The 19,060-nt window shown below is 38.1% G+C and overlaps 1 protein-coding gene across 2 annotated transcripts in view; it reads left to right on the forward strand.

Annotated features, from left to right (window-relative positions):
- Positions 1–1,717: 1,717 nt before the first annotated feature.
- ythdc2 (YTH domain containing 2) overlaps positions 1,718–19,060 on the forward strand; it is a 52,030-nt gene continuing 34,687 nt past the window's right edge. For both annotated transcript variants that reach the window (XR_012406614.1, XM_021476371.3), the window contains exons 1-7: positions 1,718–1,835; positions 2,508–2,672; positions 6,432–6,522; positions 10,230–10,429; positions 12,583–12,779; positions 14,189–14,355; positions 14,560–14,662. Coding sequence is in view for 1 of the 2 variants with exons in the window: in XM_021476371.3 (XP_021332046.1) it covers positions 2,516–2,672; positions 6,432–6,522; positions 10,230–10,429; positions 12,583–12,779; positions 14,189–14,355; positions 14,560–14,662 (915 nt within the window). In the remaining variant the exon portion in view is untranslated. The remainder of the gene's footprint in view (positions 1,836–2,507; positions 2,673–6,431; positions 6,523–10,229; positions 10,430–12,582; positions 12,780–14,188; positions 14,356–14,559; positions 14,663–19,060) is intronic.

Genomic DNA, 19,060 nt, shown 5'->3' on the forward strand with positions numbered 1-19,060 from the left:
TGAGTCAGTGCTGCTGAATTAATGGATCGAATGAGTCAGTGACTCGCTTATGAAGAATGAATCAGTGCTGCTGAATTAATCGGTAGAATGAGTCAGTGACTCACAGATGAAGAATGAATCAGTGCTGCTGATTTAATTGGTCGAATGAGTCAGTGACTCACTCATGAAGATTGAATCAGTGCTGCGTAATTAATTGATCGAATGAGTCAGTGACTTACTCACAACGAATGAATCAGTGTTGCTGATTTAATCGGTCGAATGAGTCATTGACTCTCTCATTAAGACTCACTCAATCAAATGTGTCAGTGACTCACTCGTGAAGATGGAATCAGCGCTGCTGAATTAATCGGTCGAATATGTCAGTGACTCACTCATGAAGAATCAATTAGTGCTGCTGAATTAATCGGTCGAATTAGTCATTGACTTAATCATGAACACTTACTCAATCAAATGAATCAGTGACTCACCCACGAAGAATGAATCAGTGCTGCTGAATTAATCGGTCGAATGAGTCACTGACTCACTCGTGAAGAATGAATCAGTGCTGCTGAATTAACCGGTCGAATAAGTCACTGACTCACTCGTGAAGAATGAATCAGTGCTGCTGAATTAACCGGTCGAATAAGTCAATGACTCTCTCATGAAGAATGATTCACTGTCAAATGAATTGGTCAATGAGTCAGTGAGTCACTCTTGAGGAATAAACCAGTGCTGCTGAATGAATCAGCTGAGTGAATCATTCAGTGACTCACTCATAAAAAATGAAGCTGTGCTGCTGAATAAATCAGCTAAGTGAATCAGTTAATGGCGTACTTATGAAGAATGAATCACTGCTGAATGAACCAGCTAAGTGAATCAGTTAATCGCGTACTTATGAAGAATGAATCACTGCTGAATGAGTCAGTCGACTGAGTTAGTAACTCAATGATAAAGAATGAACTGTGTTGTTTATTGAATTATTTATAGCCTTATGATGTGTTTTCATCCCACCTAAAACATTAAATACATTTTTAGATATTTCAGAAAGATATCAAATATGGATAAAGGAATTAAGAGTTTGGTCTTTTATTAAATATTTTTAAACAAAATGTTCCATAAAAGTTTAAACTCCAACATTCACATGCAAAAAATAAAAAGCCTACATTAAAACATATATAAAAAGGTAAACACATGATAAATAAGGAAATAAATAAATAGAACAATGAAAAAATAACCATTAGGTTTCAAGTATTTCACATTTTTAAAGATCATTAAATCATAAAATTAATCATCTTTAAATTTAATAAATACATAAATAACAAATATAAATAATAAACAAATAATAATAAAAATAATTAATAAATAATAATATATAAGTGTGTGAGAGTATGAAGTGAGTTTTTAAACCTTTGTTTATGAATAAAAAGTTTAAAAACAAATAAAAAGTTGCATATTTCGTACAAAACAAATCACTTTTATTGTCACATCATCATCTTGCTTGAATTATCAATAAAGTATTACCACAAGTACTATTAGAAATATTTTACTTGCAGAATATGAGGACTCGACTATTCGTCTGAATGAACGAGAGGAAATTTGTAGATATTAACATCCTCACGTCATTAATGTAAACTCCGCTGATCTCTATGCAGTCTGTCTAGGTGATGACGTCAGTGGAATGAGCTGTAGATCGCGCAATGGTGTCGCGCATGCGCAGTCGGAGCGCAGCCTCAGTTTCGATTCTCTGCCGGCAGAAACAGCTAACCCACACAGACTGACAGACGATTCAACTAAATCAACCCAAACTAAACCAAATTGACCCATTCGGACTAGTCACGGCTGGGGGTTCACCTCAGGTCTGTTCTCCTCACACTCTCCACACGCACGACAGCTGTTTTCATTTCGCGGTTTTTTTCAGAAATGGAGCGGTGAAGTTTTGCTAATGATGCTCGTGAAGCTCAATGAATGAAGACAGCTGACAAAAACACAAGATTTGAGCTTAAACACTTGCTTTTTAATATATATTTGTGCCGTTTGAGCAGTTGACTGTGTTAGCATATTATTATTGGTCGGTTTAACGTTAGCTTTAGTTGTTTGTTTACATTGAGCTGTTTTAACATTAGCTAGTATCTTCTGTTATTGAGGTAAAGCTGGTTTTATATCCACACATTCAGACTTCTCCTTAATTAAAACGTATTATTTGCTAAATTCTTAACAGTGAAATCATATAAGCAGCCACCGACCACCAGTACAAGTTCACTGTCAAATAAATGGTGCCAATGTTGTTTTGCAGTCAAATTCACATCTGATTTCATACCGAATATTCAAAGTATCATGGTGAACACAAACTTATAGGGAGCGTGTCAGAAGATGTCATTGTGCGAATGTGTATATATATGTAAATAAATCATTTGCAAATCCTATTTACGGCAATACTTTAATGCTGTTATAAAATAGTGAATAATAGCAGAGACCATCTATATTATGAAATTGTTGATAAATAATTATTTTGATTTTCTGTCCTGCAGGGAGAATCATGTCACGCGGAGGGCAGAAATCAAACATGAGTTCATCTAAACAGCACCAGGCGTCTTCACTGAAAGCCAAAGGATTCAGAGACATCAGGATCGACGAAGAGGTCAAAATCGCTGTCAACATCGCCCTGGAGAGATTTCAGTACAGCGACGAGAAAGGTCTGAGGAGTTATTATCTAAAATCATCACAGAAAAGCAGTTCTGCTGGTAGTTTCATTCATAATCTGTCATATATATGAACAAATGTAGGCGGGGCTTGATTTTTGTACTTCAGGAATTGATTGGATGGCTCTGGTTTGTTATTGGTGGGTCTTGTAAGAGTGACAGGTTGGTCCCGCCCTCACAGCGGTAAACAACACCAATCAGTGAGAAATGTTGTTCAAATAATAAAAACAAACTTTATTTTATAAGTATGATTTACCACATGATCCTCTGATCTATTTATATATTAATTATTAATTTATTATTAACTAATGTTACTATTGAATGTTACAATTTAATTGCTCTGCGAGTTCATCAACTCCTCCGGAAACTGTACCTGGATAATGGAGGCTTCCAGCGGTGCTTCTGACTGAGCCGAGTCCAGTTTGATGAACTGTTGTCCGGGGACACCAACAACAGGCGTTACGTCATAATCACGCTTCTACAAGAGAAAGCTCCTGATTGGTTAACGTGGCGCGAATGTCCGCTGAAGTTCAGATTTTTCAACTCGTCAATAACCCTCTCTACTCCAGTGTTGCAAAATCTGCTGACACAGCGCAACATGATTTAGAAACGGCAATGAACTTGTTGCCGGTGAAATTGAAACCATTTAATGCAAAATGAAATGCATTTCTCCACTGTAAACTTTTTCGTGTTGTCATGAACGACACGCAGTTTGAATTGTGAATATTTACCCATGTGAATATTCATCTGTACTTTACATTAAATTTCTATAGAATGGCTTCAGAACATTTACAATATAGTAGCCTACATGACAACTTTCTAGTGCCTCATAATAGGCTACCTTCATGGTTTTTGTTGCCTTACTGGGCTCGAAATTAACCTGTTTGCTAGGTAGCACCGGTGCTCCTAACTTTAAAAATGTAGGCGCATCAGCCAAAATTTATTCGCACCACCAATTATGAGCACCGTTACTAGTTTTATACAACATATTTATTGCATTTGAATTCAACAGTAATCAAACTAACAAGCCACAAATATATATACATATATATTTATATATTTATAAATATATATATTTATATATTTATAAATATATATATATATATATATATATATATATATATATATATATATATATATATATATATATAATTATATATATATATATATATATATATATATATATATATATATATATATATATATATATATATATATATGCATGCGTGAGGAAAATATGTCTCAACGAAATCCAGTTATCTCAAGAAAATAAATTTTTATAACATAACTGAGTGACCAAAGCATACACAGACCGCTCACCGGCCCGCACTGCTTGACATGAATGAATCTGTTAATGATAAAACTGTGCTGTTCTCCGTCTGATATTGCACTGATGCTTTTGACATGTACTGTACCTTATTATATGCATACGTCATGTTAATAGCAGTACCGGTCTTTTCATGAGTAGCGATAGCTGCCACTTGCACGGCGGACAGCACCTGGCTATTAAAGGAAGAATTAAACTGAAGCTCTCGTGCGAGATGTGGCAAACAGTTACCTGAACATTCCATCCCACAGACTTTTCATAGCGGACTTGAAGCCAATGGAAGTCTTTTATCCACTCTTGGAAAGGGTAGATGGTGGATTAACGTTCAGCACATGTCATTAGTTGTAACTTTAGATGCCATGGTTTCTAAAACAAAATCTGTCAGTGTTATCTTCATTCTCATCTTCAGCGTTTACAGTTTTTCGCGGTAGTAGCTCTCTCTGTCATCCCAAGCCAGAAGGCATTTACTGAGTGATTGACAGTTCAATTCAATTCAGTTCAGCTTTATTTGTATAGCGCTTTTACAATGTAGATTGTGTCAAAGCAGCTTCACATAAATGGTCATAGTAACTGGAACAGTGTAGTTCAGTTTTTAATGTTTAGGTTCAGTTCAGTTCAGTTCAGTTTAGCTCAGTTCAGTGTGATTTAATCATTACTGAGAGTTCAAACACTGAAGAGCCAATTCATCGATGCGTAGCTCTACCAATCCTGAACCATGCGAGCCAGTGGCGACAGCGGAGAGGGAAAAAAAACTTCACCTGATGGGAGTGAAGAAAAAAAACCTTGAGAGAACCAGACTCAGTTCGGCACGACCATTTTAATTTCTCCGCTGGCCAAAAGTCTTGTGCAGAGCTGATATTTCAGTGCTTGAGCAGTGGTGGGCCAATAAGAAGAGCGCGAAGCAGGGCAAGCATTCCGGACTTGGCTTTGTTTACTGCAGCAAGTTGACATGACAACTGTTTTAAACCATTCCTGACCGCTGCGTTTCACGTTTCAAGTGCAGAGAGCATTCTGAATAAATGCCGAATCCGCGCATGTGGTGAGCATTTTGCAGTAAAAACTGGTCGCACACAACAATTTCATGCACTCGCACAAATGCTCCCAAATATATTTTGAGGACGCATAGATGAAATTTTGGCCGCATATTCGACCAAAATGGTCGCAATTTAGAGCCCTGCCTTATAAATTACACAGATTGTAGTGCACGCGCAAGATCGGATTTTATCGGTGTTAGCAGACCGATACCCGATCCAGCAAAAATATGCGGTATCAAACTGATATCCGATCCAAGTATCAGGATCGGTGCATCCCTATTTGTTTATTAATAATCATTGGGTTATTGAATATTACAATTAAAATAAATCATTCCACTGGAATTCATTAAAGTTTAAACATTTACAACTTTAAAACATTCTAAAAGCATAATTGTTTTTACATTATGTAAATGGACCTAAAAATAAGTTTATATTTAATAACAAATAACGAACAATTAAATAACTTAAATTTATTTGAACTTTGTTGCTAAATTATTTAAAATGCAGCAAAAAAAAAATCAAAACAAGTGTGGGCGGGGCTTGATTTTTGTTCATAAGGAAATGATGGCTGCTGGTGGTTCGACATTAATGGGTCTTATCCGCTTGTTAAGTGGTGACCTGTTGGTGGCATATATAATACTGTTTCCGCGTTCAAGCCGCCACTCATTTGAGTTGAGAAATTATTAGTTTATGATCACCTTTTAATCATATCACACATTAAAGTTAATTAAGTTAATTTTATATAAAGTCATAGTGTACACAACAATCTCTGGGCTTGCTGCAAAAGTAATACCAAAATTTTAACAATTTATTAAAAAATGAATCACTTTCTGGCCATTGGATATTAGGCATGGACATATATATACTGCGATCATGATTTTCTAAACTATTAAATCGCTTGGTAAACGTTTATTATTACCATTTCATGAGTCTCCCCATACAGTTGAATAGAGCGCTTGGACCCGGAAGCCGCTTCGCGTGACGTCACACTTAACAAGCGGATAGACCATTTTGAGGGATGTAAACAAAAACAATGGTCCCAACGTATTGCTTTTTTACATTTTTTTATTTTTATAGCTTGCGAGAGTCCAAAAAGAGCCACATACTGATAAATAATGTTATGATAGCTGATTTGCCTCTTGTTACAGTTATGAAATATTTTGATAACAAGCAGGAAATGTTCATGCACCTGTGATATCACCACATTGAAAAGGTCTATATATGAGTGACAGGCTGACCCCGCCCTCACACCAGTAAACACCAATCAGAGAAGAGATTTTGTTCAAGAGGGATTTGAAGTTATTCTGATTCAGGATTATGAGATAAATTGATTTGAGCTCTGTAATGATTTTTAAAAATCTTTTATTGTATATTTGTTGTTTTGTCCCACAGAGCTGGATTTTCCTTCGTCCTTGACAAACTCTGAGAGGGCGTTCATTCATCGGCTGGCTCAGTCTCTGGGCTACATCTCCAAAAGCAGAGGGTGAGTTCAGTTTGCATGGAAAACACCAACATGCACACTAGGGATGGGCATTATCTTACCATTTGCAATATACCGTTAAACATTCTGTCCACAATGAAAACTAGACTTCACTTAGACTGCAGTTAATCATTACTGAAGCACGTGTGCAACACAGTTATGCCTTTATGAGCCTGTTCAGAAAGATTCTGCTTTACGTTCACTTCATAACATCAGCCGGGTGTTTGCAATAGCTCCTTTTGTAATCAGAGGTGGTTTCATATCTCAGAATGACGAACAAATCCTACTTTTGATAGTTTTTATTACAGTGATAAAGGCTAGGTCAGTTGGCATTGTATTATGAATATATCTTATGCTTGATAAACAGAAATAATCCAGTTATTGCCACAGTGGTTGTCTGTGTTCATGTTTGCTTCATTTGTTAATTTCTGTCATCTTTATCCTATGCTGCAGTGATAGCTGATTTCTTATTTCAGTAATCTATCTGTGGGGTTTATGCATCAGGGCACCCCCTAGTGGCCAGGGTGCATGAAACAAATAATATTACACTATTTACAAAACCTTAACACCATTTCTAATGTCCTGACCCGCTGTCCTGCAAAGTTTATTTCTACCCTTGTAATTTTTTAAATTTGTGGCTGTTTTGTAGTGTCGCGTCACAGTTAATTTTAAATTCGTGTCACATCTGACATCTACCCGCATTTGATGGGTTGGGGCTGTTAATGTCAAGCCCTGTCTATATATATATATATATATATATATATAGAGAGAGAGGGAGAGAGAGAGAGAGAGAGAGAGAGAGAGAGGGGGGGGATGGATGGATGGATGGATGGATGGAGAGATGGACGGAGGGATGGACTGATAGGTAGATGGGTGAATGGATGGATGGACGGACGGATGGATGGATAAAAGAATAGATGGATAGTCAGACAGACAGACAGATAGATGGACAGACAGATGGATAGATGAAAGGACGGACGGACGGATGGATAAACGGATGGATGGACAGATGGATAGACAGATAGGCAGATGGATTGATGGATTGATAGATTGATGAACGGATGGATGGATGGATGGTTGGACGGATAGATGGACAGACAGACAGAAGGATGGATAGATAGATAGACAGACAGACAGACAGACAGACATAGATAGACAGACAGACAGATAGATAGATAGATAGATAGATAGATAGATAGATAGATAGATAGATAGATAGATAGATAGATAGATAGATAGATAGATAGATAGATAGATAGATAGATAGATAGATAGATAGATGGTTGGACAGATGAATGGACGGAGGGATGGATGGATTGACAGGTAGATGGGTGGATGGATGGATGGCTGGACGAACGGACAGACGGATAGATAAATAGATAGATGGATAGTCAGACAGACAGATGGATGGATGAAAGGACAGACGGATGGATGGACAGATGGATAGATAGAGAGATAGGCAGATGGATTGATAGATAGATAAGCGGATGCATGGATGGTTGGACGGATAGATATACGAATGGATGGATTGATCATTAGATGGGTGGATGGATGACTAGAAAGACAGACGGATGGATTAATGGATAGATGGATGGACGGACGGACGGATGGATGGATGGATGGATGGATTGATAAAAGGACGGACGGAAGAATGGATGGATGGATGGATAGATAGACGGATGGATGGGTGGATAGATAGCTAGATAGATAGCTAGATGGATGGATGGATGGATGGATGGACAGGTAGAAAACAAGCAAATAAAAAAGAAGCATAATGTTCATAATGTTATGAATTTATACCATAGTTGTCATGATGAACCTGTTTTTTTCATTTTTTTCATGAGTCTGTGCGATTGTCTTGATAAAGGTGATCGTCTTTAGTTAAAATATATAATTATTCTGCTAAATGTTTTTGTAATACAAAAATACAGCTACTCTGCTTCTCTGAAATTATTTATTGAAAATGTTACATTTATTTACAGGCAAGTGCATAAGTGCACGCAAACACAAGATTGATTACAAGAAATGAGCATTAATACATTGAATAAGTAATTTATTTATAGTAACTTGTTACGTTTGTAACCCAGTAGATTGAAGTTCTACAAGTTAAGTTTTAAAGTAATCTTAAGGTTATTTATTTATTTATTGTCTATCTATTTATTTATTTATTTATTTATTCATATTGGTTCTAGAACAGAATTAAATCTAAAATGTGTTTTGCATTCATTTGTGTATATATACATCCTAATGTTGATGTGTAATATATGAGCGTCTATCTCTGAGAATATGATAAGATAGCAAGTTTGATCAACCTTCACTGAAATACATGGGGTTATGAATGTGTGAGTGTGTGGGCCCACAGAGTTTTGAGTTGTTTATGGAGATGCAGTGAGCATAAATTACTGCTGCGTGTTTTACAGCATAGATTTATACTAATAGTTTATATAGGTGTAATTCAGTGTGTAATTTAGTGACACAATTGTAGCCACTTTCAAAGAGAAACATATTCAGTCACTCTTAGTCACTTGTTGATTTATAAGTTTAATTGTTAGAGTGTAGAAAGGTGGTATTTTTCTATATTGGTTTAATTAATATTCTTCATTGTACTGTAAATTGCTGGGTTTGACTTTGGGTCATTTTACTGTCTTTTAGCTGTGCATAAATACTATATTTTGTGTTTTGTTTTACATCTGGGGTTTTTCCCAATATTTACATTTCTATTCTAATTAAATTATTTATATTTTCTGATTTATCTAAGAGTTTTATTATTCCCAGAGTTTATTTCTGGTAATTTATTCAAACACAGAAAATATTTATATTCTCATCTGCCTTATTTACATTACGTCATTGAAATATATCAGAGGGGCCTACTTCAACATATCTGTAGGCGTTTAGTGTATTGAACCTTGAGCGCTATCTTAAACTTAATACACCTAGGTGGCGCTACACGTTGTAACCAGAAGTAATCCAGAAGTAGTCAGATTGTGTTACCATAAATGTGTAATCTAACAGATTCAATTACGGACTGCTGATTTTGTCATGTGACCTCATCAGCACATACAGTTGAAGTCAACATTATACACGCTCATGTGAATTTTTTTCTCTAATATTTCCCAAATGATGTTTAACAGATTCAGGAATTTTTCCACGGTATTTCCTCTTAAATTTTTTGTTTCACCTAGAATAAAAGCAGTTTTTAACAGTTTTAAAGCCATTTTAAGGTCAATATTATTCGCCCCTTCAGCAATATTAGTTTTGGATAGTCTACAGAACAAACCACTGTTATACACCGACTTGCCTAATTACCCTAACTTTACCCTGATTACCCTAGTGAAGCCTTTACATGTCACTTTAAGCTGAACACTAGTGTCTTGAAGAATATCTAGTCTAATATGTGCTGTCATCATGGCAAAGACAAAAGAAACCTACGCCAACATGAGGAGAACATGCAAACTCCACACAGAAATACTAACTGACCCAGCCGGGGCTCGAACCAGCGACCTTCTTGCTGTGAGGCGATTGTGCTCCCCACTGTGCCACCGTGACGCCCATGTTTAGAAATGGCCTGATAAAATATTCGTTCCAATAAATAGATATAGGGGAGAAAATGTGCAAGGGGGCTAATAATTCAGCACAACTAATAATCCTGACTTCAACTAATAAATTTACCAGTAATCCGCATCTCCGGCTGTGCTTGTGTGTTGTTCCAGAAAGGGCTGCAGCCGGTTCCTGACGGTGAGGAAGAAGGACGGGATGGAGGCACAGCGTTCCAGCATGAGCTGCTCTCTCTCTCCGAGCTGCAGAGCGCTGGTGCAGAGTCTGATGCAGAGATTCCCCATCAGCAGCCGTGAGCGCAGCCAGCTGCAGCCGCATGCAGAGAGAGGCCTGCAGTCCCCGCCTGACACCACGGGTCAGTGCACAGTGGAGAATAATGCTAATATATAAATCCTTGCACATAATGAGAGTTTTATGGCTAAAATATGTAAATAAAATAACATAAAAGGCTAAATGAATTATGTGATTTATATTCTTTTTTTTTTATTTTGTTTATCTTCATGTCATGTGACAAGTAACCAATTTCTGATAATATTTCATTTAGGGGTTGCACAATATTGGAAACATCTCACATTACAATATTTTGTTATGCTGCCATATATATTGCGGTATAAGTACAATTTCAGCAGATGACTTTAATATCTCTATTTGAAAAGAATTAATAATTTTAGATTGATTTGGATGATTTTATTAATAAGTGCATCTTAATAAGATATAAGAAACCATCTACAAGCATATATCCATACAATAAAAAACACAATTAAAATAAACAGTGTTTAATTGTTTTTTACAGTATTCAGGTAAGTGTATAATAAAAAAATATATATAATAAATAAAATTAATCGTAATTAAAGTTGCAAACAGTACAATTTCTTAATATTCTTATTCGTATATATTCTTATTTTCTTTTTCTTATCATCATTATACAGTCACATGCCTCAAAAACACATGCAAATGATAATAGTAATATTATATAAACTCAACATTGCATGTCGACGTGACTTTTACAAATGATCAAATTGTGATATTGATGCTAAAACAACATATCGTGCAGACCTAATTTTAATTTAAACATATATTTATACACAGATTTAAACATATATATATATATATTAGTGCTGTCAAACGATTAAAAAAATTAACTAATTAATCACACTTTTTTTCGAAAATTAATCGCGATTAATCACATTTAAAAGACTGAAACTTGTCATTTTGGCTATTCAAATGTGAAATTAATGTAGACGCAAAACAAAAAACTATTTAAATTCAAAATATAATTGTTTATTAGAATTTTTGTTAAACTTGTAACACAGATTTCTTCATGTAAACGACATACGCGTGCAGGATAGGGCAGCCGGAGCGACTCCCTTCAGATTCAACACGCATGATCGCGTTCATCAAATTTGCTTAAACTAAGCGTTCTAAAGTACGGCTGTGTTTCACAGGGATTCTGACACAACAACATGAAGCAGATGCTTTACCAAAGTTGCGTTTAAGGGGGAAACACGTCAAACTTAATGAAACATGGGGGGCGCATGCTGAAAGGCAGCTCTTTGACAGCTCACGACTTCATCTGACACTTTCAGTGAGTACATCTACATGGACACCAATACTCCGATTTTAATATGATTAAGATGATACTCTTTTTAAGAGTCGACCATGTAAACAGCGATTTTTGATTACCTTAAAGGACCACCCGAGTCACGAAATGGAGATGCTTTTATTTCCATTCACTATGCAGTATCAAACTCCATTAAAACAAAAATCAAAAGATTAAAAATGAAACATACGAAATTAAATGAAACTCTGGAGGAAACGCTGGAGAGCCTGGTGATGCGACATTAATTATTTTATACTGAAACTTTCTTTCTAAAAGTGCTTTCTTGGTCTTATCCATATTTCTTTGCATGTTGAACACACGTCAACCACAACAGGAAATACAAAATAACTGCAGCTGCATTAATTGCATACATTTTTTTTAACGCGTTTAATATTTCAAATTAATCGCATACGTTAACACACTAATTTTGACAGCACTAATATATATATATACATACATATATATATATATATATATATATATATATATATATATATATATATATATATATATATCCCAATTTCTCTTTATAATTTTTTTCTTCAGCTTAAAGTGACATTTAAAGGCTTCACTAGGGTAATTAGGGTAAAGTTAGCGTAATTAGGCAAGTCATTGTACTACTGGTTTGTTCTGGAGACAATCCAACACAAATATTGCAAAATAATATTGACCTTAAAATGGGTTTAAAACTATTAAAAACTGATTTTATTCTAGCCGAAATAAAACAAATAAGACTTTCTCCAGAAGAACAAATATTAGACAAAATACTGGGAAAAATTCCTGAATCTGTTCAACATCATTTGAAATAGAAAACAAAATTCTAATAATTGTGACTTCTGCAGTGTGTGATGATGAACATGTGATCTCTCACAGAATTGTCTTCTTGATTGTGATATTTGATGCTACAGACAGTAAAAGCAGGACCAGTGGGCGCCTGAGCCACGGGATTCCTCAGGTTCCACCAAGACGCAGCAGCGCCCCTGAGCTGGACGCTTTCCGGAAAGCTCTGCCGGTCTACGAGCTCCAGGAGCAGATCATCCAGTCCATCAGAGACCACCAGGTGGTGCTGGTGCTGGGGGAGACCGGCTCCGGGAAAACCACACAGGTCAACACTGACTCATGTGTTTTTATTACAATTCAGTTCACCTTTATTTGTACAGCGCTTTTACAATTTATATTGTGTCAAAGCAGCTTCACATAGAAGATCATAGTGAATGTAAACAGTGCAGTTCAGTTTTCAGAGTTTAAGTTCAGTTCAGTTTAGCTCAGTTCAGTGTGGTTTAATGGTCATTACTGAGAGTCCAAACACTGAAGAGCAAATCCATCCATGCGCAGCGCTACAGATCCCGAACCGTGCAAGCTAGAGGCGACAGCGGCGAGGAACAAACTTCACCAATTGGCTAAAGTGAAGAATTTAAAAACCTGGAGAGAAACCAGGCTCGGTTGGGCACGACTATTTCCATTTTTCCGCTGGCCGTCTAGTGCAGAGCTGCAGTCTAGGCGCCTGACAATACCGTGTCTTTTTATATATAAAATAAACCTGTACATGAAATAATATCCTGCATAAAATGGAAATAGTGGTGGCACAGTAGGTAGTAATGTCGCCTCACAGCAAGAAGGTTGCTGGTTCGAGCCTCAGCTGGCTCAGTTGGTGTTTCTGTGTGGAGTTTGCATGTTCTTCTTGCATTCGCATGGCTTTCTTCCTGGTGCTTCGGTTTCCTCCACAGTCCAAAGACGTGCGGTACAGGTGAATTGGGTAGGCTAAATTGTCTGTAGTGTATGAGTGTGTTTCCCGGGTATGGGTTGCGGCTGGAAGGGCATCTGCTGCGTAAAACATGTGCTGGATAAGTTGGCGGTTCATTCCGCTGTGGCGACCCCAGATTAATAAAGGGACTAAGCCGACAAGAAAATAAATGAAGAAATGAAAATAGTGTCTATTTAATGTTTTTTTTAATTTGCATCACATTGAATCAGAAATTGGTTAGTGTTAGTCACGTGACTCGCAGGTAAACCAAAATAAACCTTTATAACAGATTTTTTTTGTTTTGTCTCTTATTTTTAAAAATATTTTGGCAACAAATATGTGCAGACGTTTTTATATTATTTATACATTAGCAGTCCAAAGTTAAATTATTTTAATGTAGCATATCCTAAATAATAATAATAATTATTATTATTATAGTGTTATTATATATACACTTATCTTATATAAATTATATACATTGTAAATTTAAATATAAATGTTGTAAGTAATAAATCATTTTAATTATGAATGAATAATCATTTATAATTTTAAATATTTAATCATTAATAATAAATAAATATAATAATCATATAATAATGGTCCATTAGTTAAGGGTTAGTTCATGTAAAGTATAGTAATAACTAATGCATCATTAAAATCCAAAGTTGTGCTAAACATTATTTAACTTGTATATCATTAACTGTGTGTCTGTGTTTCTTTCTGTGTGTGTATGCATTGTCTGTGTTTTGTGTATGTGCGTGTGTGTGTAGATCCCTCAGTTCCTGCTGGACGACTGCAGCGCCACCGCGAGCCCCTGCCGCATCTTCTGCACACAGCCGCGCAGACTGGCCACCATTGCTGTAGCGGAGCGCGTGGCAGCGGAGAGAGGAGAGAACATCGGGCAGACCGTCGGCTACCAGATACGCCTGGAGAGCAGGTGCTCATTTACATACACATACACATACACACACACACACACACACACACACACACACACACACACACACACACACATACAGACGTATACACATACAGACATATACATAAATACACACACACACACACTCACACACATCATCTGCTTTAGATTTGGGGCATCTACTTTAATTAAAGTTTACACTGTGTGTGTGTGTTTCTCCAGAGTTTCTCCTAAAACTCTGCTGACGTTCTGCACCAGTGGAGTCCTGCTGCGGACGCTAATGGCCGGAGACGAAGCCCTGTCCACCGTCACGCACGTCATTGTGGTGAGCAGAAACTGTAGAGATGCTCATCTGCATATCTCGGTTGTAGCCATAGATATTTACATTAGATGTCGCCTACGCTGTTGTTGTCTATTGGAAGGAATGCGTCAATAGAGCCTCCATCTTAGTACAGGGTAGCGCTCCTTTGAAATGAATGTGGGAGCAATGTGCAGTGGAGAACTGGCCATCCTGAGCCAGAGATATACACACATATACACATATATCTATGATACGGAATACGGAAGTAACTAAAACTGCAATTCATCTGAAATTCCGCTAGTCCTGGCCGCTCCTGGCTCCAAAACAGAGCAAATTTCAATTGAGCCCACTGTTAGAATGGCCAACTTTACAGCAGAAAAAAGGTGTTTACAGCCTGCTACAAAAAAAGATTTTGGTTAATACAGCTAATATTACCCTTCATGACAACTGTGAGGGGGTGAATTTTTTTATAACTCATCCGTTTCCTTTATATTAAGTTTGCATAATTAAGGGCGTGGCCACTTGAGTGACAGCTAGGTCTCGTTGGTCGCCGTCACTTCACCTCAGCTGAATCCTGCAGATTAGCCACTGAACTCGGCATATTTATCGTATTTCTGTGTTGTTTTATGTGGCTTTACACAGTCAACTGCCTTTTGGACTTGTTTCCTACAATTATTTGATGGCATGGCATGCTGAGTGCACTTAATTGTGCTCACAAACCATTCACGTGGCCTCCGTTTCCCATGTGAGTACAGTTATATACTCATACCATCTCTATACATGTATTTGTTTTATTTAGGATCATTTATGGTTTATATTTAGAGCTGTAATGCACTGCAGAATCTGTCAGATTGATTACCTGTAGGCTCTAGATCAGTCATCTGAAGCGTTGTCATACAGTGTTATGCTGGATTTCATCAATAGTCTTGCATTAACTAACACAGACTATATCTGAAGTGTTTAAGTAATTCGCGTTTTCCTCCTGTTGAGAAACGTCATAAGAACAATGTTTAGTGGCTCAATGTATTACAGCAGTGTTTTTAAAAGTCTAAACACTTTATTGATATAGTGTACAACCAAGCACAAGTGGTCAGAATACAAACGAGTCACAGGTGATAAAGTATTAAGCGTTCTCCCAAAGTAAACCAGGTGTCTGAACCAGGTCCAAGCTGAATGCCAGCAGGTGTCTGTAGCTCCGCTCACTCTCCGCCTCTTTGCCCATGTTTGGTATCCCGCCGTGGGTGTGATGACGCGCGAACATAATGGCGACGGTTGGCCGCGCCTACTTGTTGCTTCTTTTGGTGACGTCATGGATACTACGTCCATATATTTTACAGTCTATGGTTTCAATTCAGCATTTGATTTTACCGCAAATGTGACTGTCCCGTGTGCACATGGTGGATCTGTGTGAACAGAGGTGCGCAGAAGTCCAAATCTACACTTGCTGACAGACAGTCTGAGCTGCTTATCGGAATTATGGGAGATGTCGGCCTGACAATATTTAATTGGATGAACATTTTTTAGTTTTATGCCTCACCCAGAATATAAAAACACACACAGTATAAACACATTTAGATCATTTACTGTAATCAGCACTATTGGACTGTGAGGAGACTTTCAACCAGCACAACAGCACGTTTCTGAAGAAAATCACATACTGCAGCTTTAATTTGCTTTAAAAACTTGCCGCTACTTCACTTATCTTACAATAATACAAGTTTCCTGCAGCGCAGCATCTTGTTGTCATATTTCATTTATATTGTTTGTTGATTTTATTCAACAAATCTAGCATAAGCCGAGTGTTTAGTGTGAGTTGGTGCTACTTTGCCTAAGGCCCCGTTTACACTAGTGCGTTTAGTTTTAAGACGTTGTTTTAGATCAAAAACGATCCACGTCCACACTAGCGTTTCACCTAGCGTTTCAGAACATATCTCCGTCCACACTACGCCACCAAAAGCGTGTATCACATGACCATTGGCGCACTCTGGGCATGAGTGTTCTAGTATAAACAGGAAGCATGTGTCTCGCTTGGCGTTTGGTTATTGTTAGTCAACAAATGCCGGTTGAACAATGAACGCGAAGGCAAAGAAAGCAAGAGAGGTGTTTTTGTGGACAGACGACGAGGTCGAGTTACTAAACGTAACAAATGAATAACTGCACAATGCCGCCTAAAACAGACAACAGTGCAAACAGCGCTCTCATTTCTGTGTCATGTTGTTGTTTACAGTGAAGGCTGGTCTGCTGTCTCCCGGTAGTGTTAAAGTCATGTGTTATAGTCATGTGATAGGGGCTTGACCAATAAGGGAAGGATACGCAATGACACAAAAGCCCCAATCAGCTAGCGAATCTCAGCAGCGCCGCCTCCGTTTCCAGATGTCTCCGTTTTCCCTCATCCACACTGAGACGCAGCAGCAGCGCTTCAGAATGAAAACAGCCTCTCCAGTGTTTACAAAACGCTCCGTTTTCAGCGCTCTAAAACTCCGGCGTAGTGTGAACGGATGGCGTAACCGTAGCCAAACTTATGTGTTTCCAAACTAAAACACATTAGTGCAAACGGGGCCTTAGAGACTGTATTATCATCAATATTTGTTTAGCACAAGGGTGGCCAACCATGTTCCTTTAGATTTCAGTTGCAACCCATATCAAACACACCTGCCTGTAATTATCACGTGGTGTTCAGGTCCTAATGAATTGTTTCAGGTGTGTTTGATATGGGTAGCAACTGAAATCTGCAGGAAGGTGCAGGGTTGGCTCCCCTGGTTTAGCACAAAAGTTCATGTAGTGGTGATTTTCTTTAAGGAGGCTCTCTCAGTGGTCAAGAAGACAAGGGCTGCGTCCGAAACCACATACTTCCATACTATATAGTACGCTAAAATCAGTATGCGAGCCGAGTAGTATGTCTGAATTCATAGAATTCGAAAATCAGTAGGCGAGAAGTACCCGGATGACTTACTACTTCCGGCGAGATTCTGAAGTGCGCATCCCATGCATGCTGCGCTATCCCATAATGCCCTGTGAGAGAATTCATGAATGGACGTGAGGCGACGCAACTGACGCAGGTAGGTCACATGACCACCCTACTGAAAAAAACAGCTTAAACCAGCCTAGGCTGGTTGGCTGGTTTTAGCTGGTTGACCAGGCTGGTTTTAGAGAGGTTTTGACCATTTCCAGCATGGTCTTAGCTGGTCAGGCTGGGAGATGACCACCTAAAACCAGCTTGACCAGCCTAGCCAGCTATAAACCAGCCTAAACCAGGCTGGTCAAGCTGGTTTTAGCTGGATTTAGCTGGTCAGTTTCCAGCCTGACCAGCTAAGACCAAGCTGGAAATGGCCAAAACCCCTCTAAAACCAGCCTGGTCGACCAGCTAAAACCAGCCAACCAGCCTAGGCTGGTTTAAGCTGGATTTTTCTGCAGGGCATGACAAAATGGCAGATGTAGTACGTCAGAATTCCATTCATACTTTTCACATTCATACTGTATACAACGCACTTTTCTAACGGCCGAGTAGCACGTTTACATTCAAATGCAGTACCTACTGAGTAGTAGGCGGTTTCGGACGCAGCCAAATTCTTTCCCAAAGTGTCTTTTAAAGTTTTATTCTTTGCAAAGAAGGTCACACGATCATACATCAACGACAGTTTCTGCAGAGAGTGAGACGCCTTCATTTTATCTAGTTTGTAATACCCACAAGCTCATCAGTGACATACAGGCTGAATCACAGTTACATCAGTGCTTAAACTTCATTTCTGACCATCTACATTTCAGTCTTACCTCCCATCAGAACATGTAGTTTGTTAAATCACCATGTACTTATCCAGATCTTGCCTGGTGATAAACAGATGGTAAAGTGGTCACGTTTGGTCTAACTTAAACAGTACATTCATGGAAGAATTAAAGAACAGACCTTTATAATGTATATCAAGTGAATATAAAATGAATTCCCACCACAAATGTTCTGCCTTTGATTTCTTTGTTTGCATGTTGCTACACTCCAGCAGTCCAGCATCTTCACATTGACTCTTGACTAGTGCGGTTGAATCACGTTTGTCCTGAGAGCACTGTACAAATGTGGCGGCGCTATTGACGCATGCTCAGGGCGCGTATGTGGTATCTAGTGTATATACCCATGGGTTGTAACGAGTGCTTATTTGAGTTACTGTTGCCTTTCTGTCAGCTGGAACCAGTCTGGCCATTCTCCTCTGACCTCTGGCCTCATCAACAAGGCATTTGCGCCCACAGAACTGCCGCTCACTGGATATTTCCTCTTTGTCGGAGCATTCTCTGTAAACCCTAGAGATGGTTGTGCATGAAGATCCCAGTAGATCAGCAGTTTCTGAAATACTCAGAGCAGCCCGTCTGGCAGCAACAACCATGCCACGTTCAAAGTCTCTTAAATCCCCTTTCTTCCCCATTCTGATGCTC

Source organism: Danio rerio, chromosome 5, assembly GCF_049306965.1.
Source record: "Danio rerio strain Tuebingen ecotype United States chromosome 5, GRCz12tu, whole genome shotgun sequence".
Classification (NCBI taxonomy): domain Eukaryota; kingdom Metazoa; phylum Chordata; class Actinopteri; order Cypriniformes; family Danionidae; genus Danio; species Danio rerio.